The sequence below is a fragment of the Labrus mixtus genome, chromosome 16 (genome assembly GCF_963584025.1).
Source record: "Labrus mixtus chromosome 16, fLabMix1.1, whole genome shotgun sequence".
Lineage (NCBI taxonomy): Eukaryota > Metazoa > Chordata > Actinopteri > Labriformes > Labridae > Labrus > Labrus mixtus.
In genome coordinates, this window is record NC_083627.1 from 13179390 (window position 1) to 13204632 (window position 25243).

The 25243-nt window shown below is 44.9% G+C and overlaps 2 protein-coding genes across 3 annotated transcripts in view; one reads left to right on the forward strand and one right to left on the reverse strand.

The window, feature by feature from the left end:
- Positions 1-25243, reverse strand: part of LOC132990790 (uncharacterized) — a 527599-nt gene that overhangs the window by 376685 nt on the left and 125671 nt on the right. The window lies entirely within an intron of this gene.
- LOC132990792 (zinc fingers and homeoboxes protein 1-like) lies at positions 578-12015 on the forward strand. The gene is made up of 8 exons (XM_061059230.1): positions 578-926; positions 2448-2932; positions 3295-3906; positions 4404-4530; positions 4738-5976; positions 7427-7558; positions 7711-8186; positions 9621-12015. The coding sequence occupies exons 2-7, from the start codon at positions 2574-2576 to the stop codon at positions 8176-8178; spliced, it is 2937 nt and encodes a 978-aa protein (XP_060915213.1). The 5' UTR covers positions 578-926; positions 2448-2573; the 3' UTR covers positions 8179-8186; positions 9621-12015.

Genomic DNA, 25243 nt, shown 5'->3' on the forward strand with positions numbered 1-25243 from the left:
GCACCGACGTCAACCTTTAAATTCTTCTGTCAAACGTACGTCACTGCGCTGAGGGTCGACTCCGCTTTAAAGAAACACTTTCAAAATAAAAGGTTGGGATTTGTTGTACAAAAAAATGCTGAAATAGTTATTGCTGAAATTTAACAAAAGTTTATATTTTTTATAGAGAAAACACCAAACTAAGAAAATGGCCTTCATGGATGACCCCGATGAAGGCCCCTAGCCGAAACGTGTCGGTCTAATTTGTTAATAAAGTTGATCTACGTGCTACAAATGTTGCTGGAGCTTTTTGACCTTTTCTACGCATTTCGCTCTTCATGCACCTTGTTAGTTGGTGAAGTTGTGCCAGAAAATCCTCTGCTTCATTAGAACTTTACGATACAGGTAACAATGTACTTAACAGCAGACAATAATAGCAAACAGAAAAGTAGAATAAAATATATTAAAAAAACAAAGTTTTAAATATTTATTCATTCATTGGTATTCGTAGTGATATCTTTATGTTTTTAATTCCCTTTTCTGTATTTTTGGTGTGTACGATAGTTGAAGCTTTTACGTTGAAGGGCTCAAACAGGAAGTACTTCTCGGTCGTCTCTGACTTGAAGCGGAGGGATGAAAAATGGCCATCGTCAGTCTCGGTGAACTATCGGTGGCTTTTTTATTAAACTGTCCTTTTTATTAACTAAAAATCAGAGTTTAAAATGCTCCGTCGTAGCGGCGCGTGCTAAACCCGGAGCTAACGGTCGGCACGCGGCTGATCCCCGGCCGGCGGAGAGGCTCTGTGTCCGGGAGAGCAGCAGATGGATCCTCGGTGTGTTCGGGTAAAAGGCGGAAGACTGCGCATCAACACCCCGAACCAGGGGATGATACGAAGCTACAGCCGCTAGCAAGCTAACTATTTGTTTCAGGATGCGGGTGATCACCAGGTAAACACACACCTGGCAGACAGCGGGATGTTTCCGGTGTTACTGCATTATTACACCCCGCATCTGGTCCCATGTCTGCGGCCACTCACGGAGAAATGACCCGCTGAACAAAACGTTCAGTCCGCTAACGTTGTGTGTGTGTGTGTGTGTGTGTGTGTGTGTGTGTGTGTGTGTGTGTGTGTGTGTGTGTGTGTGTGTGTGTGTGTGTGTGTGTGTGTGTGTGTGTGTGTGTGTGTGTGTGTGTGTGTGTGTGTGTGTGTGTGTGTGTGTGTGTGTGTGTGTGTGTGTGTGTGTGTGTGTGTGTGTGTGTGTTTCTCGTGTGTGTGTTTGTTTCTCTTGTGTGTGTGTGTGTGTGTTTCTCGTGTGTGTGTGTGTTTCTCTTGTGTATGTGTGTGTGTCTGTGTGTGTGTGTGTTTCTCTTGTATGTGCCTGTGTGTGTGTGTGTGTGTGTGTTTCTCTTGTGTGTGTGTGTGTTTGCGTAAACACTATATAAATAAAATGTAATCATATTATAATTATTATTATTTATTAGTAGTATTGTTATTATAAACGGCTCAGAGTAAGTTTGTCGATACTTTTTCAATGCCACTATTTTTCCTATGATCCAGTCTGTTATTTTACTGATGGTTTTATCGAGAAGTACGGAGCCCCTGAAGTCCCAAAAAGTAAAACAAAATATCTAATGCGCACCATATCATTCTGTAAATCTCGATTAACATGGATGAGTTAAATTGATTTGACAAAATACTGCAATACTCTTTGTAACCAGAAGAGGGCACTATGTGCTCTGACTTCTCTTGTTTGACGTAAAGAGCTGAAGCAGAATCACCAAGCAGCAACCTGCGGTGTTGAAAAAGTGCAAATCCTGCAGTTCCTCGAGTGTCCACTTGAGGCTGGCTGCAGAAGCTCAGGAAGTCACATACACACCCATTCAAAAAAGCCTGTTTTTACAGCAGAGATGAACATGTTTACAGCCTGGTTCAAAAAAACAAATAGGTCTGATTAGCTCATGTCTCAATCGGCACACACTGTACGGGCGGTGAATGTTTTGATGACTCATAGGTTTTGATTTGATGAAGGATAAGAGTTATTCACAATAAGGCGTGTAGCTGACCTGACTGACAGGCGGGCGCGGTTTAACGGTTTGTCAGGATGCTTAAAACCCGCCTCAGCTACAGCTCTCAGCCTGTCGTTAGGTTGACCTTTCCAGCATGGAGACCGCCATCAATGGGACTCCAGCGCCCCCTGCAGGAACAGATGGGTGACGTCACTCAGGCATCATCCATTCATATTTACAGTCTACGACAGAACCTCCCTCTAGTTTAGCTTTGTTTTGCCTCCAGCTAATACCATGACATCATCGTGCATCATATGCATCACATTCTTTGCAACTGAACTAATTAAGTCCTGCAGCCAATCAGATCAAACGTTTCACGTCTGATCATGGCCGTGAACAAGCGTTTGACCTTTCAGCTTTGGTTTGTTCTACGTCCCTTTAAAACTTGTCTTTCTCGTCTCCAGGGATTGAGACGTAGAGGGGAAACATTTCGACTGACGACGTCCATCTTTATGGCGCCCAACCAGGAGAACTTGAACTGAGAACGTGTTTTAGTACTCGGCTTGTCGCAGCGCTCAGCAGACCTCAGAATGGCGAGCAGGAGGAAGTCCACCATCCCCTGCATGGTTCCGCCGAGACAAGCCGTCGACTCGGATCAGGAGATGGAGGACGTCACGGAGGAAGTGGAACCTGAGGATAGTAACGGCGTGACGACCGTCTCCTCAGATGTCTCCGGTTTGTCGGAGGAGCGGGGCGATGACGCGGACGTCAGGTCGGTGTCTGACCACTACCATGAATCCAACATGGCCGAAGGAGGCTACGAGTGTAAATACTGCAGCTTCCAGACGTCAGAGCTGAACCTGTTCACCATGCACGTGGACACGGAGCATCCTGACGTGGTCACCAATACGTCCTACGTCTGCATGGAGTGTGACTACCACACCAAGAGGTACCACGCACACACGTGTTTACTGAATGTGTGTTTGAGGGGACGGGGTCAGAGGTCATCAACTTTTATATGATACAAATAGCAACAACAAAAATGTGATATGAGGCAACTCTCCTTCTCCGACAGATTACATTTTGAGAACCACTGTCACTGGCTGAAATAAAAACTTGACTGATAATAATAAAGTTCTAAATGTAGAAACAAAAGGAATTGAGTGTCAGAGGAAGAAACCTTTAACCGTGGTCATTTCTGTCCTGAGATATTTGTTGAACGCTTTTTGCACTTTTCAGGTTTTCTTCGTCACTTTCATGCCATGTTTCTTTATGAACGAAGCAATGACTCGTGTTTTTCTCTCCGTCTAGTTACGACACTCTGCTGGCCCACAATGCTCGGCTCCACCCGGGCGAGGACAACTTTACGAGGACGATGGTGAAGCGAAACAACGAGACCGTCTTCCAGCAGACCGTCAACGACCTCACCTTCGACGGCAGCTTTGTCAAAGTGGAAGACGACGAGGAGACGTCCCGCAGAGGCATCGCCCTCAGCAAGACGCCCATCATGAGGATCAAGAGCCGCATGGAACCGAAAAAGTTTGCCGCCGCCGCACACAAAATGACCGTCGGCGATGTCATCAAAGTGGAGAGCGACGACGATGACGAGAACAAGGAGCCGCCCACTCTGTCTCCTGCCCCGATGACCGCCACCGCTGCCCCACGCCTCCTCTCCACGCCTCTGCAAGTCCAAGCCATTCCGCAGAGCATCGTGGTCAACAGCTCAAATATGCTGCAGATAAAAGGCGGGTCAGGCGGCGGCGCCGTGCTGCCTCCTGGGACGCTTGCTCAGGTTCTGTCGGCTCTGCAATGTCAGCAGAACTGCACGCAAACGCAGACGCAGCTCCTCATCCCCATCAGCAGCATCCCCACCTACAACACGGCCATGGACAGCAACGTCCTGCTGGTCAGCGCTTACAACAGGTAACCGCACCTGAGGGGGCTTTTAAAGGGGCAGTCACAGGATTATAAATGTTCCAAGAGGCTAAAGTTCTTCTTTAAAGGTCACATATTCTCCTCCTCTTCAACCAGTGTAAAAAAGTCACAGAGCTCCTCAAAACATGTGTGTGAAGTTTCTTGTTCTAAATCCACTCTGATCCTGTATTTGATCATGTCTATAAACCCCTCTATTTCAGCCCTGCTCAGAACAGGCTGTTTCTGTGTCTGTACCTTTAAATGTAAATGAGCTGTGTCTGACCACGCCGAGAGGATGGACTTTTCTCATCATTTGGGGGTTGTAGACAGACTAGAGACACATATATAAGAGTTAGAGAAACATGGTGAAGTGGATTTTGTATAATATTTGACCTTTAAAGTGTCCTTGAAGTTCTTGAAAATGCTCGATCGAGGATCTCTCTCGTTATCCATCAGCTCAGCTTGTCATTAAATTAACAGTCCCTCTTTGATTTTGTCCCTCGCAGGTTTCCGTACCCCTCTGTCTCAGAGATCATGGGTTTGTCGTCTCAGACCAAGTTCAGCGAGGAGCAGATCAAAGTTTGGTTTTCTGCTCAGAGGCTGAAACACGGAGTCAGCTGGACGCCGGAGGAGGTCGGTGCTTCACCACGACACGCCAACATACAGCTTAACCTTTTAACTCTTTACAGCGTCAACAATGTGGCGCCTAAACCTGCTGAACAATAAAATAGTCAAATTAAAGAAAACCTGTCGAGTAACGGACACTTTATGTTTCTTATTCCCCGTGTTCATATAACCACGAGGTAACTTACACGCTCCTTTTGTTTGTCTTCTCTGCAGGTGGAAGAGGCGAGGAGGAAGAAGTTTAACGGCACAGTGCAGACTGTCCCTCAGACCATCACCGTCATCCCCGCCAACATCGCCGCAGCAACAAACGGCCTCCAGTCCATCTTCCAGACGTGTCAGATCGTGGGCCAGCCGGGGCTCGTCCTCACTCAGGTGACCGGGAACGGCGGCACGATGCCCGTCGCATCCCCCATCACGCTGACAGTCGCAGGCGTCCCTGGCAACCAGCCAAAAGCCGCAGAGCCGACGGCGTCAGAATCAAAGACAGAGCTGTCGGCCTCGTCCATGAGCACGCCGCTCAGTTTGGATTCAACAGCAAGCAAACCGAAGAAATCCAAGGAGCAGCTGGCCGAGCTGAAGGCGAGCTACGGCAGGAGGCAGTTTGCCACCGAGGCGGAGATATCGCGGCTCATGCAGGTCACACAGCTCTCCAAACGAGCGATAAAGAAGTGGTTCAGTGACACTCGCTACAACCAGAGGAACTCCAGGGACCACCACGGAGTCCTGCTGAGCGAATCCTCGCCCGTAAAAGGGGGAGCGCCACCTTCAGGAGGGCGAGGAGGAAGGAACAACAGCGGCAGCCTGAACGACAGCGTCAGCAGCGACAACAACAACACCCCCACCACCATCGTCATCGACTCCAGTGACGACGCCAGCGACTCCTCCCCCACTTCTGCCAACGCTCCGGGGTCGTCCAGCTCCACCAGCGACCCAAGGGTCAAATTCCGCCACGCCTTCCCCGACTTCACGCCACAGAAGTTCAAAGAAAAGACTCAGGAGCAGCTGCTGGTCCTCGAGGCCAGCTACCAGAAATCAGACACGCCGTCAGACGAGGAGCTGAGCCGGCTGCGAGCGGAAACGAAGCTGACGCGACGAGAGGTGGACGCCTGGTTCACCGAGAGGCGGAAAATGCCTTTCTGTTTTTGGTTAAAGGACGAAGATGGCGAGGGGGGAAGCGAGAAGGTGAAACCAGCCGGCGCGCCTTCGTCCTCGGCTCTGGATCGTCAGACCACTCCACCCGCCGGGAGGAAGGCGGTGAAGAAGAGGCCGGAGCAGCTCCACATCCTGAAGAAGGCGTTTGTCCGCACACAGTGGCCAACGGGGGAGGAGTACGACCAGATGGCGGAGGAGAGCGGGCTGCCGAGGACAGACATCGTGAACTGGTTTGGAGACACCCGCTACGCCTGCAAGAACAGCAACCTGAAGTGGTACTACCTCTACCAGAGCGGGAAGGTAACACATCTTCTTCTTTCTTTTTTTTTTTAAATTTATTTTTGGGCTTTTTGTGCCTTTAATGGAGAGAAAGGACAGTGGATGGAGTCAGAAATCAGAGAGAGAGAGAGAGTAGGGAATGACATACGGGAAAGGAGCCACAGGCAGGATTTGTACCTGGGCCACCCGCTTGGAGGACCATAGCCTCCATAGACGGGGAGCGCGCACTAACCACTGCGCCACCAGCGCCCCACGTGTCTTCTTCTACCAGCTGGACGTCGCTGTGATTGTTATTTTAAGGCGCTATTCCTACAGCGATTAGTATGGGGAGTGTTTCTCACACGTAGACGACCCCTTGGTGGGCCGCCATGTAGGAGAGAGAGAGAGGGGTCGGCTGGTGCGTCCCCACCGTTAACGCACGGCTCTTCTTAAACCTTCATTTCAAAAAATGTCTGCTGCTGCTGCGAGCGTTATTCCATTATTATATATCCGATTCACAAAACACAAGCCGGCGGTTAAATCACATTTGTGATCGAAAACGTTGAGGCGCTGCAGGATAACCACCTCGCCTCTGGGGGCAGCATCACACACTACAGCGTACAGCCTGAAGAAGACGACGTCCACACATATCGGTACACTAACAACGAGCGACTACAAACACGTTATTCTCTCTGTCCGCTTTCTGATGGCATTAAGTTTCCTCCTTCTTTGAATCGGTCTCCGTGCTGTGTGGCGTGATGAGCCGGCTGAATTTGCACGGCGTCCAGCACAGCCTCCGTTATTTTCGAGCGATCAAATGGACAGAAAAAAAACGCAGAAACCTTCTTAAAAACAAAAATAATAGCTTCTGAGATTCCAATTGAGACAGGATGACTTTAGTCTGAGGAGCTCCGTGGGCTGAAATATCCTCGATCAATCGCCCTGTGTTTTTACTTTACAGGTTACAGACGTGGTCGATGAACACGGGATTAAAAACACAGACGACCTCCGCGATTATTACAAATGACCATAGGTCCCGAGGTCACACTGATCCTTTCCTTTAGATACATACGGCCCTCATCAACCCTCAACATGGCCCTCGGTTCAACTTTTACATATCAATTAATTGGAAACATGAAGAAAACATGACAAAATCTGCCATGAAATCATGAGAACCAGAAATATGTCCATAATAATATTTGATCACCGGTATAAGTTGAGTTAAATTTGAGACATAATTGATTGTAATTGTTTTTGGAAACTATAATTTGGCCCTCTGGAAGTGAGAATGAAATAAATGTGGCCCTTCTGTGACCAAAGTTGCCTATCCCTACTTTAGACGGTTTCTGTGTTCAACCAGAAACTCCCGTTCAGGCTAAAAATGACCTCAAATAAAAACCCTCTCATGATGTTAGTTCGAGGAGGAATCGTAGCAGCAATAGAACCGTTCCTATGTTTCTGAATATTTTATTCCCTTTGACTTCAATTTAAGGTGGACGAGGCGCTGAACGGCGGGGCAAAGATCCAGAAGAAGTCCAGGAAGCGTTTCCGTGGTTGGTCCAGGAGGTCACGTCGGCCATATCCCTGCAAACGATCTCCACAAGGGGACGCCATCGCCATCAAGGTCTGTGTGGTTCATGTACACTCGGTTTCCTTTTTGGGAGACACCGCTGACTTCAATCCTCTCGCCTAGTCTCTGGTAGGACGGCGAGCTTGTTTCTCTAATTGTTGGAGGTTTGTAACACTTACGCCTGTTTGTTGTTGCGCCCCCTTCAGGTGAAGTCCGGTAAGGCGTTTCTGAAGGAGTACTACCTCAAACACCGAGCACTGAGCGAGAGAGATCTGGACGACCTGGTCACAAAGTCCAGCATGAGCTACGAGCAGGTGAGGGACTGGTTCTCCGAGACCGCCAGGAGGGTGGAGGAGGGGAAGGAGCCCTTCAGCGACGAGGAGGCGGAGGGGGAGGGGGAAGAAGAGGAGGAGGAGGAAGAAGAAGAAGAGGAGGAGGAGGAGGAGGAGGAGGGGACTGTAGCAGAAGCATCAGCAGCAGAGCACGCAGACAGCGAAGGAGAGATGAAGGTGAAAGAACAAGGAGAGGACGCCACAGATGAAGACGCCATCGAGGAGGAAGAAAAAGAGGAGGAGGAGGAGGAGAGAGTCGAAGAGGAGAATGAGGAGGGAACCATCCAGGACAAGTCTGAAGGTGTCAGCCAATCACAGCCTGAGGCAGAGGAGCAGACATGAGCAGACAGGTGAGCGTCCTCTGCATCTCCTGTTACTTAATGCAGCCGTGCAATTACGAGCACAGGTTGTAGCCGTGGTGTGCAGACAGTCTATGGTCCTGCACCAAAAGATTACCCAATATTAGGTGTTATTAGGAATCTCTGACTTGTATTTTGGTTGCAGCGATATCATAATAATATATATCAATATAATTGCATTTTTACTTGAATCAAAATTGTGATTATCAAACGGATGTTTCTCTGGCGGTTAGGGAGACGTTTCTTTTAAGAGAAGCTTCAAGCAGCTCGGTATAAAAACCACGCTGATCCAAATAAAAGTATATTAAAGGTCACATATTCTGTAAAATCCACTTCCCCGTGTTTCTCTAACTCTAATATGTGTCTCTAGTCCGTCTACAAATCCCCCAGTGATGAGAAAAATCCATCCTCTCCGTCTTCTGCCTGCTTCACTTTTTAAAAAATGTGTGCTCAAACATGCCGTTTGGAGATTTTCCCTTCATGACATCACAAAGGGCAGTAACCCCTCCCCCAGGTGGGTGACACTCCCACTGCTAGGTGTTTGTTCTGCCCTCTGAGTCTGCCTTCTCACCGTAAACAATAGGACATGGAGCGAGAAAGCCCGAGACACCCAAGTCCTTCCAGAGAGGGGGGCGTGGTCAGACACAGCTCATTTACATTTAAAGGTACAGACACAGAAACAGCCTGTTCTGAGCAGGGCTGAAATAGAGGGGTTTATAGTCATGATCAAATACAGGATCAGAGTGGATTTAGAACAAGAAACTTCACACACATGTTTTGAGGAGCTCTGAGACTTATTTACACTGGTTGAAGAGGAGGAGAACATGTGACCTTTAAAGAGCCCATATTATGCCCTTTTTGAGGTTTGTATATTTAATCTATGTACCTACTTTTGTACGTTCACAATAGCTAAAGTTAAAAAAAAGTGTCTGTTTTCATGTACTGCTCCTCCTTGCTCCCTCTCCGCTCTGAGTCTGTCAGCTACGCTCTGTTGAGCCACCACTGTTAGACCCCACGTGGGCCAAGTCTGCTCTGATTGGTCTGCCGATCCGCTCTGTCGTTATTGGTCAGTTGCTCAACACGTGTCTCGGAACTTTCAACATGAGCTGCAGGGCTTACCACAACGAGCCAATGGGCTTAGATCAGTGATCTCACACTGACAATGATGTCGGACTGACAAATTTGAGGGGGGGCTAGAACTGAGTGTTACATGCGGCTAATGCTACAGCTAACAGGAGGAGGTAGGAGAAGCCGCGTTTCCGTGGACTTTGAATTTTTGCACATAAATGTGCCTAAACATGCACAGGACACTATGAAAACACACTAAAGGGCATATAAACCAGAAAAAGCATAATATGGGACCTTTAAAGGTGCAGAAAGCTACCACTCATTGGGTGCTCTTTCTTCCTTCTCTGTCCTCTGCAGCTTCGACGTTGCTCACCCCGCCTTGGAGACGACACACAGGAAGAGATCAGTCTTTCTCAGCTGGTGGCTCAGGACCCAAAGATGGCCGCAGGATGCTCAGACAGGGTCACAGCTCAAAAGATGGCGTGTTACTAAAACGACAGGTTTGTGCCTTCAAGATGAACTTTGGGTCCCGATCAGCTGAGAAACACTGAGTCGATATAACGGACAAAAAGCTGCAGGAAGTTTGTTTTTCTGTGGGGACCAACTAGCGTGCAGGACGACGACGCCAACACCAGAGTGAGTTCCAGCTCGGCTGCTGCACAAACAACGAGGCTTTCTTATAAACAATATTTTAAACTTTGTATAAAGCATCCAAAACATTTCTAAGAGGTGAGACGCCGCATGGACTCCTCATGAAATCAAAACGTTTTTCTCAAGGGAACGTCCTCGCCCCGAACCCGACGATAAAAACATTTTACTGTTCGGAGGTTTTTAAATCCCAAATGTTTCCTGTTTTTTTGTGAATAGAAGAACTCAGACTAGTGCCATTCTGTTTATAAGACTGTTAAATAAAAAAAAGAAAACCATGCTGGTTGAATTCCACGTCACGTTTGGAACCTTTTTGTATTTTTTCCAAGTGATTTGTTTAAAAATCTGAACACCGTGTGGCGTAACGGGGACTGAATCCATTTTACTGTTCTGAATATTTTGTCATAGTTACTTAAAATGTGGCAATCATTCACAAGTTAGCCAGCGTTTGGGTCCGTTCAGTTTCAGTGAATTTACCTGAAAAGAAAAACAGACAAAGCACTTTGAGGAAAAATCCACCGCAGTCCTTCATTTAACCCTTTATTCGCCTCAGTCCGACATCACCATTTTATACGGGTCGATAGCTGATCCATCAGTATTTGTAACAGTTATTACAGTTACAGAATTTTGATATGATATATGCTGTAGATCTGAAGCTTTCTCAAAGCTTCGATACTTTATCATCGATCATTAAAGGAGCAATATGTAACTCTGCCCCCGAGTGATTAAATTGGGTACTGCATTCCAAATTCTAAACATTGTAGAGAGCTGTCTCTCCCCCCCTAGTGTTTAGCCAGCTCTGCATCGGTCTGTAAACCTTTCTGCGTTCTAACCTCTCTCCATTTTTCAAAAGCATCTCCAATATTGATCCTAGTTTGAGCACGTTTCTGCTCGTGGAGCTTATTAGAAACATGCGGAGGCTTTTTAGGTCGGGTACAATCACTTCTATCTGAACCAGTTCTCTTGCCCGCTTCCATCGCTGCAACACCTGTTGGTTTGACCTGATAACTGGTCTCATATCTGGCAAACCGAGGGGCGTCCAAAACGTCCGTCTGGGGGTGCCTTAAAACCGCCTACCTTCTCTGGTCCAAACAAATCCAGAGCATTCAGGACCAGAATCTAAAGTTAGAAGGAGAACATACTGGCTGCTGCATTGTTGTCAGAGAAGCCAGCACTTCAACATAGCATGTTTCCTTAATGTCTGATCATATAGTAAGATCACTTTATCATTTCACTCACTACACATCTCACTGATTGGTCCTTTAAAAGGATGAAGAGATTCTTCAGGTGGATTTTTCCTTTAAAGTTCAGCTCGTACGGTTTTTAAAAGTCGTGATTCAAACTTTCCAGTCGTTTAAAAAAGTTCTGCGTTAGTGTTCAAGTTTTTTTTTCAGAATCCTCCGAGTTGAACCCAAACAAAGCGAAGACATGTGTATGTGCGCTCTTCTTCAGGAAACAGGCAACTTTACCTCAGTCAGTTAAGTTACAAACTCGGTAAGATTGTGACATTTACACTTTTTATTTTCCACAGAGTTCGATACTGTACGCATGAAACGACGAGTGACGACGATGGCGTTTCCTCTTTTTGTTTTTTATCCTCGCCACCAAAGTTAAAGCATCACTTTAAGAAGAAGACGTAGATATTAGTGCGTTTATTTGCTCAATACGGGTGAACTAGTAAAAAAAACTTCGTTCAGGTTTTCAACAGGACGAGAAACCACGAGCACTCGCTTCGTTTCCTCCGGGGAACTTTTTAACTTTTCATACGTGGGCTGAAAAATAGAAAAAAAAACGCTTTTATATCGCTTTCTCTGAACCGTGTCGGACCCTTTTTAGCATATGCAAACGTCCCAGAACAATCTGCAGGTAGAGCGGCGTCCAATCAGAGGCATTCTTTTTGGGGGCTTGTTGTTGATTTGAGCAGCGGCGTGCGATCCTTTACGAGCTCTGCACGTTCGCAGAGTTCTCGCCTTCCTGCCGTCTTTTAAACGCTTTAACAGCCGACACTTTTTAGTAGTTAATTTATTTATTATATCTGGACTTTCATGGATATCTTCTTCTTTTTGTCTGCAAGCAAAGAAATAAAATAAACCTGTTTTAAATCCAGAGGCCGCCTCTTTTTTTTAACTTCTTCATTTTCACATTTTAGTGTCTGAACTTCATGAGGTTTAGGATGATGTCACATTAAGGAGCCTGGATCTGAGTACCTTTGACCCACGTACTCTGGTAGTGCTCCACGCGGTACGCTCCACGGGAGATGTGAACGCAGCCATGCTCAAACAGGAAGTGGACTGCTTTGTAATGGCCCGTTTCATCCTCTGAGCTGCATGTTAGATGTGGACGTAGGAAGAGGGTCGTTGTTGACGTATCAGAAATAATTTAAAACGACCACAGTTAGCGGCTGCTCCTTTTCTGTTTTAGCTCCCAGACCCCCCGTTAGATCTACAGATACCACTTTTCCCGTTCGGGGTCGCGGGGGGCTGGAGCTAATCCCAGCTGTTAATGGTCGAGAGGCAGGGTTACACCCTGGACTGCCAGCCAATCACAGGGCTGACATATAGAGGCAGACAACCAGCCACACTCACATTCACAACTACGGACAATTTAGAGTCACCAGTTAACCTAACGAGAATGTCTTTGGACTGTGGGAGGAAGCCAGAGTACCCGGAGAGAACCCACACATGCACGGGGAGAACAAGCAAACTCCACACAGAGAGGCTCCTGTCAGACGGGGATTCAAACCAGGAACCTCCTCGCTGTGAGGGGCAGTACTAACCACTGCACCACCGTGCGGCCCTGTAATTGTATTAATATGATAATATTAAGATGATGCATTTCATAGAACGGAACATTTTACCGCTGTAAGTGTTTTTATGTCAATCAATCAACAAGTGTTATCTCGAAACATTTTACAAAAGAGCATGTAAAATAACATGCAGGAAGGATTTCTCCTTTGTATTCCTCTCGTTCCTGTTGGCCACACTTCCTTGCCGCTGAGGTGGAGGTCGGAGCTGGCCGTGCATGAATGAGGACGGCGGTGGTCGTGGGGTGACACAGTCTGATGGTGGAGGCTGGGCGTCAGGGACGTCGGGTGGTAGTAGTGTCAGATCACAGCGCTGAAGGTTGGGCGAGCTCCGTCTACTCGAGATTCCGGCCTCTGCTGACGGGACGAGGCATGTGTGGAATTGTAACATGTTGTGAATGATCTCAATCTATGTATTTAATTCTCTGCAGGATAGCATCCAAGACAACAGAGCTGAAAAACAGCAGACGCTTTTCTTTTACTTGGGAATAGATCAGTGTTTCGTCCAGTTCAAGTCGGACAGCTCAACGTTTCTATCGTTTAAAATATTTATTGCAGCAGAACATATTTAGTTTGTGTTTGGCGTCCAGGCTCCGACCTCGTCACTCCTCGCGGTTTTTATTTACATGCAGAAATCTGAGGAGTGATGAGCTGACATCTTACACCCCCCCCCCCCTCAGTCTGACCTTACAGGTGGATGAAGGGTGGAGGCGGGGCTGAGCGAGAGTGCAGTCAGTGCTGCTGCAGGTCAGAGCTGCAGGAGGCAGAGAGCGGAAATCTTACAGCTTAAATAGAGCGCTAATTGGAAGGAGGTGTTGTCAGGTGATTGTGGTTATAACGAGGCATGTCAGGTGTAAAATCAGTGCAGCTCGACTGCATGAACTCGTTTGCAGGCGTCGCCTAATTTCTTCAGTAAAAAGCCAAATAAACGATTCAGAGGTGAAATACTGTCTCTATTTCAGAGTTGAGGAGACAATTTAATCTCATATTTTAGTCTAATCAGAATACTTCCACGTTGGACCACATTTGACCTTTTGCACAGCAGCTTGTTTATAAATGAAAACTGCATTCTTGTTTCATCGGGCGTCACGGCTGAATATTTCACATCTTTACAACATTTTTTCCCTCGTCCTTTTCAAACATCTATGTCTCTGTGTGTCTGTTCCTCTGAACACCGCAGCAGCAGCCTCGTTCCCACACTGAGATGGTATTTTTTCCTCCTCTGTGACCCGCCTCAATCATTCAAGGTATTCACAAGCTTCGCCAAGAGCGCCTGGTGAGATGCCATAGAAACCAGAAGCACCATAGAAACCAGTCTAACCAGTCCAGGGTACACACTGTTCTCCTCCAGATTCCAACAGCTGCTGTTACACACCTCGCTCCACCTTTTCACCCCCGATCAAACACACTCACATTTACATTCTGGGGTCTTTATGAGGAATCATTCAGTCAAACTGAGGCCTGATTTGGGGGTGAATTTTTCCGTGACGTCTCTCATTTTTGGGAGCCATGTTGGGGCGTTTTGGCACGTCTGTGTGGTGAAATGATAGGCTTTGTGATGCTCTTCCTCTTTCCCCCAGCAGATGGCAGTGTGAGCTCGCACTCCCGCCTCTCCTAACTCTACTGTAAATCATGTAAAGCTGGCCGGGGGGTTAGGTAATACAACATTTGTTCACAGATCTAGGCGTTATCCAGCTTTCCTGGAAGTTCACTGGCTGGAAACTCGTGAGCATTTTTCTGCAGTTTTTTCACTTTTTTGTGCGTCTGTTTGTGGACGACACATCAGGGGGAAAAGGTTGATTTATGTCCTTTAAAGCACCGAGCGCTGCCTCATCTTGTGGCGTCTGGTGTCCCTCAAAAACACCAGTTACACGCCGCAAATGGTCTGGCAGTGAACTCTGTGGAAACACGAGTAAAACCGCCGGCCTCAGGAGGGAGAAACGAGACGGTTTTCAGGATAAAATGAAGGAAAAGAAAGTGGCGAGCGAAGAGTTAACCTCCAAGAGACTGGTCTGAAGCAGGGGTGGGACCTGCTCCCCTCCTAATCAGAGAGAAAGAGATGAAGAGGAGGAGGAAGAGGAGGAGTGGGAGGAGGGGGGGGGGGGGGAAGAGAAAATGAGAGTCGACACGAGTGGTGTGACGGCCGGGCAGAGGCCGTGTGAGGACAGAACCCTTTCACTACTGACCTACTTCTGCTCACACACCACTCACGTGTGTGTGTGTGTGTGTGTGTGTGTGTGTGTGTGTGTGTGTGTGTGTGTGTGTGTGTGTGTGTGTGTGTGTGTGTGTGTGTGTGTGTGTGTGTGTGTGTGTGTGTGTGTGTGTGTGTGTGTGTGTGTGTGTGTGTGTGTGTGTGTGTGTGTGTGTGTGTGTACAGCAGCTCCATGAGTACGAGGTCTCCTATTTCATGCTGCGCACACACAAACACACTATCTTATGAGCGCACTCTTGAGGGGGTTCGAGTCCTCAGGTTTAAAAATCATTTCAATAAGACAATTTAGAAACTCTCTGTTACACGTTCAATAAATAAATAAACATTCAGTTTATTAACGAAAGTATTAACATCTATATTTAGTAACATATTTATTTTGTTAAAAAATTCAAATCTAAACATTAACATATTTACAAATATAAAAACTGGCTGCAGATGCAGAAATCAAAATGTACTCTAGTTTCTTTGAATAGGATTTGATATCATGTTTCAGGAAGTTAGATGTAACATCCTGAAATAGACTGTACGTGAACCTGTAAGATGAAAGTGATTTATATTAAAGCCCGACCGATTAATCGGCCAGCCGATAATATCGTCCGATATTAGCTTATCCAGTGACTATCGTATCAGCTAATTTCGTCGCAGATGTTCACCGATATTTGGAGATTTATTCACCAGTAAAATAGCATTTTATTTGAGTATCACTGTATTACAGTTCTCTGTCACCAGCAGAGGGCGCTGGGATGGATTACAACGAGCATCATCACTCTGCAGAGTGTCGAGCGGTAATGTATGTACATGCTCAGTTACTTTCCAGTTGATTGACCATCTTGTCTTTATTAAATATCTTTTCCACAAGTGTTTGATAACAGCATCAAAGGGATCAACAGAATAAAGGTGTGTCTATCTATCTCTACAGATCAAACATAAATCTAAGACAGATATTGGTCGGGCCCTAATTTATATTAAGTGTAATGAGATATTTTTTTATTCTTAGAATAATAAACTTGCTAAGATTTCAGTTTTTGCAGTGTGAGTCTATACGGTAGCTCAATGAGGATTAAATCTCCAGCACTCACTCACCTACACACACTGAACCACACGCACACCATCTCATGAACACTCTCTTTAAAAAGTGGTTCTTTTTGAACCCGTGAAGTATGAACTGTACTGTGCGTCATATGTGTTTATGTATGTATGTATGCATAAATATATGTCTGTATGTGTGTGTGTATGAATATATGTATATGAATGTGTGTGTGTGTGAGAAAGTATTACATTTGTCCTAAACAGCCTCTCATATGTTTCTTGTTTTTTTAAAGTGTAGTGTGTTAATTGTTTGTCTGTGCATTAAAGTCATATTTCTTGTATGTTCTCAAATACATGGCTAATTAAACAGATTCTGATTAATGTATTAATTTATACAAACATACATATATACATATTTTCATGCATTGTTCATTGCATTCATTTTCAACATTGGATCAATGTTGGGGCTTTGAACAAAGTAATACAGAGTACGGTCTGGGACTGCATTTTTAAATTGTCTTGAGATAAAATTTGTTATGATTTGCAGCTGCACAAATAAAGATTGAGTGATTGTTTGATTGATTTATTCATATAGCATAACACAAAAATATAAACAAATACATGAATAAATAAATAAATACATACACAAAAATATGTATGTATAAATGTATGTATGATTATGTATATGAATGTGTATGTGAAAAAGTATTATATATGTCCTAAACGGCCTCTCATGTTTGTCATTTTAGTGTAGTGTGTTAATTTTTTGTCTGTGCATTAGTCATATTTCTTGTATGGTATCAAATGCATGGCTAATTAAACTGATTCTAATTGTGATTCATGTATCAATTTATACAAACATACATATATACATACATTCATGTATTGTTCATGGTGGATCAATGTTGGGGCTTTGAACAAAGTAATACAGAGTACGGTCTGGAACTGCATTGTTAGAGTGTCTTGAGATAACATTAGTTTTGATTTGTGGCTGCACAAATAAAGATTGAGCGATTGATTTATTCAAACATTATACATACATCACAACATACTTACACAAAAATATAAACAAATACATGAACATATAAATATATACCCAAATTTTTACACAAAAATATGTATGTTTGTATGTGTGTACAAATATATGTATGTATATGTATGAAATCTGAGGCTGCACAAATAAAGATTGATTGATTTATTCATTCATAAATATATACATACACACATACATACATATATACATAAATATATACATACACACAAATATACATAAATATATACATACACACACATATATATATACATATTTACATACATATATACATGCATACATACATATTTACATACATACATATATATATGCATACATACATATATACATACATTATTATTATTTGTATATATTTGTTGATTACATTTCTGATTTTCTCTCTTAGATTATTAAAGTACCAGATCTAAATATTTAGATCAAACTCTGAGGTCTTTTTTTGAACCTTTTCAGGTTCTTTTTTTTTGTAGTGTAGACGTCCCGGCCATGCTTCTCTGTTTTTCCCTTTTTCAGCTCATTACGCAGCAAAGAGCGAGTGAGCAGCGAGAGAGACAGAGAGAGGAGGCCGAGCTGTCTGCTGCTGTGGGTCATTCTGAGGACACTCGCCTCTCTTCACCTCGCCTCTCCACCCTCCTCTTCATCGTCATATACCCTCCCTCACCCACCATCTCTCTCTCTCTCTCTATACCTCTCCACACACACACAAACCCCTCCCCCTCCTCATCCTCCTCCCTCCTCTCCCCCGTGTCTGCAGCCTGAGCCCGTGGTCCCTGCGTGCCTGCTGCAGCGGCCTACATATCCAAACGCTGGATGAGTGGCTGCACGCGATGCATAGCTCTTTATGTTCAGCTGATCTGGCAGATTATTCATGCATTCATTCTTTTCCATTATGGAAACAGTGAGACTGTCACAGAAGAATGATCCGTCTGCAGAGAGATATTAGAGGATAGAAAAAAGTAGGCTAAAAGGTTAGTCAGAGTTAACAAAGGTGCAGGAGATAACAACAACAGTGCAAAACATTTGATCCGTTGATTTGATGCATTGTTGAAGAATGAAAGCCCCACAGAGCCTCACACATTAATTTAAAAAGGAGTTTGTCATCTGATTTTAAGAGTTAATCTTAAGTTTTAAATTATCTCACAACAAATCCAGGAAATCATTCCTGTCTTATTGCTGACGATGCAATTTCTGCCTAAACATGAAAAACTTTGCATCTCATCAGGTTTTCAGGCCTCCATTAATATGCCTAAAAATTTAAATCTTGCACACTTTATACAGTTTTGAGTACATTTAAGTTAAGTTATTTTGAAGCATTAAAGGAAAAATGTGCAACATTTTGATCCAGTAGATGTCGCCCTTGAGCTCCAGCATGAAACCAAAACAAACTGCTGTTTGGCCACACCTCCTCCTTACGGAAGCCTCCGCCCTCCTCCAGAGACACACCTTCAACCCCTCTCCACTCAAGTTCACACAGATTTATCAAATGGAACGCACCATAATAAAAAAGTGCCATTAAGCTCAAGCGGCAGACAGAACTGTCCTCGTCTCGAGCTGCAAGCACCCGTGTCCTGCATTGTTGTGTTAGCGTGCTAATGTTAGCGCTCTTTAGTTAGCTCGTAGCTTCACATTGCATGCACATTGACACAGAATGACCGAGATCTAAAAACTCTTACATGACATCCAAATAATCAGTGAGTATGTTCTTCTTCTTCTTCTCTCTAGTCCTTGACTCAAACAGCTTTTATACACAAGGGGAGGAGCCGGCCGTCCCGTCCATGTAAACACGGCTCTGACAACAACACAGCCAGCGGGACTCGAGCTTCTCACTCATTGTAGACAGTCATGACTCAGAGACACATTTACACAGGATAGACTGGATTTCTAATTTATTTATGTGGAACATGTTGCACATTCTTCCTCTAATAAGGAGTGAACAATTTCTCACAGTGATCGTTACTGTTCCAAATTTACGGAAGCCCTAAGAGGACATGCATGCTGTTTTCTCAAGATCTCGACTTATTTGTCTCATTTCCTTGAGATAACAATGCTGGTTTTCCCATGGTAAACTGACTTGAGTTTGTTTAGTTCTTTTCTCATCTTCTGACGACTCAAAGCTCTTACACACTGCAGGTCACACCTCCACATTCACACCCTGATGGTAGAGGCTGCTGTGTACAGAGACCACCAGTGTTAACTCATCCCATTCATACACATTCACACACCACAGACGAAGCAACGGGAGCAACTTGAGGCGAAGTGTCTTGCCCTTAAGGACACATCTGACATGTGGCTGCAGGAGCTGGGGATTGAACCCCTGACCTTCAGGTTGAGTGACAACCAGGACATAAGGTAAAAGTTGAATCAACGTCTTGTAGCTCAAATAAACTTGTCTTGTGTTGCGTTCACTGTCTGTAGAAATTCCCTTCAGATGCGTTCACTGTCTGCTCTGTCTGCAGTGACCTGTTGACCTCAAAATGTCATAAAACCTTTGTCTGCTGCCACGTGTTTACGTGAGGCATCGTGTCGTGTTGCATGTCTGAGACTGATGTGAACACTGCCGCACGAAGAGCCTTTTTTATTATGAATTATTTTGTCAAATTTAACTATATATGAGCCTTTTCCAAACAGCATGACTGCGCTGTAGAGAATATCACCTCTCTTGATTGTTATGGACTCCACTTGGCTGCTGCAATTTATTTTTAATTATTTTTTTGAATGATTGATATCTTTTAAATAAATATCGTTTTTCACGCTGACACACTTTTCTGGCAACCTGCTAACACTCATCACACCTCACATTATGTCTGTGCAAACAGAAAGAACGCTCTTAACGAGACATTTCTCTCCTCTGTCCCTCCTCAATATGACTCTCCTGCCTTCTAATAACTGTCAGAGTGCTCCTCCTCCTCCTCCTCCTCCCCCTCCTTCTCCTCTGCCTCATCTTCCTCCTCCTCCTCCTCATCTTCCCCCTCCCCCTGCTCTTCCTCCTCCCCCTCCCCCTCCTCTTCCTCCTTCTCCTCCTCCTCCTCTCTCTCCTCCTCCTCTTTCTTCTCCTCTTCCTTCTCCTCTTCCTCCTCATCTTCCCCCTCCCCCTGCTCTTCCTCCTCCTCTTCTTCTCCTCTTCCTTCTCCTCTTCCTTCTCCTCCTCCTCATCTTCCTCCTCCTCCTCATCTTCCCCCTCCCCCTGCTCTTCCTCCTCCCCCTCCTCTTCCTCCTCTTTCTTCTCCTCTTCCTCCTTCTCCTCCTCCTCCTCCTCCTCCTCCTCTCTTTGCTGATAATCCTCCAACATGAGAATAAATAATTCACCGCTGTCGGCTCTCTGCCTCATCACTGCAGCAGCTTTTTTGTCTGTTTTCTCCTCCCTGGATTCAAAAGTTTACATCCTCGATAAATGTGCGGCCTCCCGACTCGTGAGGAGGAGGTAAATCTTCCCCCCTGGTTCCTAAACTCAGAGGGAAAGGTTTGTGTACCTCCGCAGTGACAAATAGTCCCTGCAGGAGGACTGAAATGTCAGCTGGTGGTGTTTCCTCTCCTCTGTTGTGTGATAATCCCTTTAACATGAGGACATCTGCTGTGTCATCCCTCCCACCCCCAACTCCTATATGAACCAATGAGGGACTGTCTCAGATGCCTCGGCTCTGACGGACAGCCGCGTCCTCAGAAGACCCGTGACAGGATGTAATCTCGCAGATCGAGGCCTCCTGATCAAATCTTACATGTGTTAAAATGTTTAGACTCAAACATCTGGAGAAACAGTCATATTATTTGTGCATACATCCTGCACAGAATAAAACGTTTGCACAGCATCCTGCAAACAGACAAACCCGCAGAGGTAAAGAATCACTCTGAACTATTATTCAAGAAAAAAAAACTACAGTGCAGAAATACTCTGTCACAAGTTAACGTTCGTGATTAAAACATCGGCTAATGCATGAATATAATCATGATTAATCAAATAATGAGATCAAACGTTCAGCTCAGTCCCTTCACGGATCTATCATGATGTTTAAATGACTAAACCATCATGATTGAGGACGTCGTCGTTCAAAGTGATACTGTTAGATTAAAGACAAGTTTGAGTGTCACAAACATAAAGCTGAAAACTTATTCTTTCTTATTCTGACGCGTTCATGAATATAAATCAGAATTTTCACCCACTGAGCAAATATCCAGACTACTGGAACAATCAGTGCAGGCGATAAAATCGGTCAAATAAATTATATATTTGGAATGTGGCCACTTGACTCCTGTTTACAGTCTCCTAAATGAAAAAATGAAGAGATAATTAAAGTTTTATTGGCTTAATAAAGGACTTCTATACTTCTCTCAGTTATCGGCTCCACAAACTAATATGAGTTTAAAAAAAAAGAAAAACATACCAATATTATATTTGGCTTTCTCAAGAGAACTGATTAAGACTTCAGATATTCAACAACCAACAAGAGGGAAGTCTGGGATGACTTACTGTGCCTTCTGCCACCGCGACCTGTCCTTGGAGTGCAGTAGAAAATGGATGGAACAACCAACAAGAGAAAAACGACTCTCTAAAACCCAAAGGTAGTCCTCTAACTTTTGATATTTAGAGGGGACATATTATGAAAAATCCTCTTCTACAGTGTTTTTGAACATATATTTGGATAACCTGAGTTTCTACTGACCCACAAAGTGTAAAATAAACCCATCCAGTCCTTTGTTTGTGGTCTGCATAAGTCTTACAACTCAGAGAAAAATCCTCCGTTTCAAACTTCCTCTCCTTGTGATGTCACAGTGGGATTCTGGTAAAAAAAAATTCCCTCCCCTCCAGTGGTATCTCCACCCATGGACTCCACTCCCAGCCTAGAGCAAAACTGTTGAGCAGGTCCCCCATTTTTATTGTCGCTAGCGAAGGAGTGATGTCTACCAGGAAAACTCAGTGGGGGGGGGGGGGGGGGTCATTGCATTTAAAGAGACACACACACCAAAACGGAGCGTTCTGAGAGAGCTGGTTTATACAGGGTCACAAACCTCCTCTGGTGCTTGATTCATGTTATATTTTGACCAAAGCACAACACAGATGTTTCATTTAGACCACAGGGGACTGATTGAAAAAGTGGATTAGGGGATAATATGTCCTCTTTAAGCCTCATTTCCCTGGTCCGGTTGGGTTCAGTACAGTTTGGTTCAGGTCGGTACAGTAAACTCTGATGTTACTTGGTAAACAGATTCTAAGCCAGATGGCATTAGCTGCGTCAGCTTTGTAATAATATGACATCATAGCAGCGCGACACCGTGTAGCCCATCACTTTTTTCACCAGGAAACTTCAAATTTGTCTTAATTTAGAAAAGTTTGAGACAAAATAGGCTACTTTGGAAGAAGTTGCAGATTTTTGGGCGCAGACATCAGAGCTGAACCGCCAGAAGGAAACTTGAAGGATTTTGGAAAACTTTGAGCGTCAGAGAGAACAGAGCCACAGAGAGCAGCCACAAGTCACACAGAGGACTCCTCATACATGAAATTCTGCTCTCACAACTCTGTTTGTCTCCTCTAATGCAGTGGAAAGCACAGTGTGCGTGCGTGCGTGTGTGCGTGCGTGCGTGCGTGCGTGCGTGCGTGCGTGCATGCGTGCGTGTGTGATGTGCTGGAAACCCGGCCTGTGTGACGGGTCTTCCCAGGATACCAGGCAGTCAGCTGAATGTACACACCGACTCGTGTTCTCTCACGTTTGAGCGGGCAAACACACTCCGGGCCGGCACGTGTGCTCTCGCCGAGACTATATGACCCTCTGAGAAAAAAATACACATCAGAATACGGAGTAAATAAACTCCTTAGCGAGTGAATCACCTGGTCAAAAGACTTTTATATACAGTCACAGAAGCTTCTGGTCACCTTTTAAGGTCAGTGCATCGCTCGCCAACATGTATGCATGAAAGCAGGCGGAGAGACACGCATGAACACACACACACACACACACACACACACACACACACACACACACACACACACACACACACACACACACACACACACACACACACACACACTCTGATCCTGCGCTGAGATAAAAAAAAAAGCTGTCTCTGCACATGCACACACGGCCAGCCTGCAAGGTGGGTGTGCATCCTCAGGTGACCTGAAATATGCTGCAGCTTTGAATAGAAAAGCTTTTATGTCAATAACGGACAGAACACGCTCGACGACCTCCGACGGATTCAGTGACGGAGGGCGAAATTATCTTCCTGAGCATCGGCTGTGTTTAAGAAGTGAACGAGGCAAAAATGAAATCATCCAATAGTTATTGACTTCCATTATAGAGCCTCAGGTTTGACATTTAAAATGTGTTTTTCTGGAGTCAGCAGTGACCAACGTGTGGCAGACAGAAAGCAGCTCACACCCCTCACTCAAAGAGGCCACGCCCCTAAGATCATTTAAACAAGTCACATATCAACCACTTTCTCATCAGCTTCATTCTACATCCATATTTTTGGATGCTTGATTCAAATGCACAACTTTTCCTAAACACAGTGCCACTTAAGAGAATAAAGACAACGCTGAAGTGCAAAAAACTGCAGTTTCTCTATGACAGCGCAGCAGGAGAGTTTAGGAGTTGACACAATTCAGCGAATGGATGCAATTCAAAACGGCGAGTATGATGGGCGATGGGCAAATATAATCATAATGAGTCAGAACGCTAAGTGGATAAGCCTCGTTCTAAAACGAGGGTGAACCTTGTGGTGGCTTTTACCCGTGAACGTGGAGTTGGTCTGCTTCCTGTTGGACAGGCAGGTGACAAACACCGGCAGTTAGCTTGTGCTAGCGTGCGTTAGCTTGCAGTGTAGCTACAAGCAGTTAACATACACACTACGTCCTGCAGGGGGCGTGAGCGTCTGTTGACAATGAGCCCAGGAGGAGGGGCCCAGTTTGAAAGTTGTGTTTGCAAACAGCAACAAATATTTTTACTGACTCCACCTTTAAGTCTGAGTTAATCATAATTAGGCATAATAAGGGGGGTGGCTGATTTGACTGACAGGTGGGCGGGTTGTAGCTGTTAGCCAGGAGGATAGGCTTCACTTTTTAAAAATCTTGTTACTAGCCTTAAGTGCATCCTCGCTGCTGTTCCTAAATTCTGGGTCTTAACAAACAAACATTCCTCTTAATCCAGTTGTTATTTTATAGATGTTTTTTGATAACTGCAAGGCAAACTGTGTGATGTTCCATTGTCCCCCTTCTCCACCTTTTCAATCAGTCCCCTTGTGGTCTAAATGAAACATCTGTGCTGTGCTTTGGTCAAAATATAACATGAATCAAGCACCAGAGGAGGTTTGTGACCCTGTATAAACCAGCTCTCTCAGAACGCTCCGTTTTGGTGTGTGTGTCTCTTTAAATGCAATGAGCCCCCCCTGAGTTTTCCCCGTAGACATCACTCCTTTGCTAGCGAGAATAAAAATGGGGAACCTGCGCAAAATTTTTGTTCTAGTCTGGGGGTGGAGTCCATGGGTGGAGATACCACGGGAGGGGAGGGGATTTTTTTTTTTTTTACCAGAATCCCACTGTGATGTCACAAGGAGAGCACATTTGAAACAGAGCATTTTTCTCTGTGTTGTAAGACTTATGCAGACCACAAACGAAGGACTGGATGGGTTTATTTTACATTTTGTGGGTTGGTAGACACTCAGGTTATCCAAATATATGTTCAGAAACACCGTAGAAGAGGATTTTTCAGAATATGTTCCCTTTAAATAAATGAGAGATTAACTGATATTATCCCTTCTTAGACAGTCTTGGATCTTGAAAAACGTAGATATTTCTGCAGATAAATATCAGCTGTGGAAAAAGCCACAACTAAACAGAAACAGTGTCGACCTCTAGTTTCCTCTCTCTCATTAAAATGCATAAAAAGAAGATTTCTCGTCTCTGTTTGTCCTCCACTGGATCCCTGTCCATGTCATTTCTACATCTGAGGGTGCTAAAAGGATGGCGGCGATAACGACGATGGTGATGATGGTGCAAACTCTATACACAAAACAAGAATTCACGTCCTTGATACATGACAATAAGTTAAGATCTCAAACTGGATGAGAAACTCCAGAATGTGTGTGTGTGCTCAGTCACATCCCTCTTCTATTAGTATTCTTTTTGTTTCTCGTCTCGCTCCGTCATCTCTCCATCCGCTCGGGTTTGTTCTCTCTCTCTCTCTCTACCCTCCTTTTGCTCTTCCTCCATCACTCGCTCTTTCACATCCTCCACTCCTCCCTCCTGATCT

Excerpts from the sequence above, each read along its gene's own strand:
- LOC132990792 (XM_061059230.1), top strand. The coding sequence starts at position 2,574 with ATGGCGAGCAGGAGGAAGTCCACCATCCCCTGCATGGTTCCGCCGAGA. Across the intron at positions 3,907-4,403 it reads CTGGTCAGCGCTTACAACAG|GTTTCCGTACCCCTCTGTCT; the intron begins GTAACCGCACCT and ends TGTCCCTCGCAG. Across the intron at positions 5,977-7,426 it reads ACCTCTACCAGAGCGGGAAG|GTGGACGAGGCGCTGAACGG; the intron begins GTAACACATCTT and ends CTTCAATTTAAG.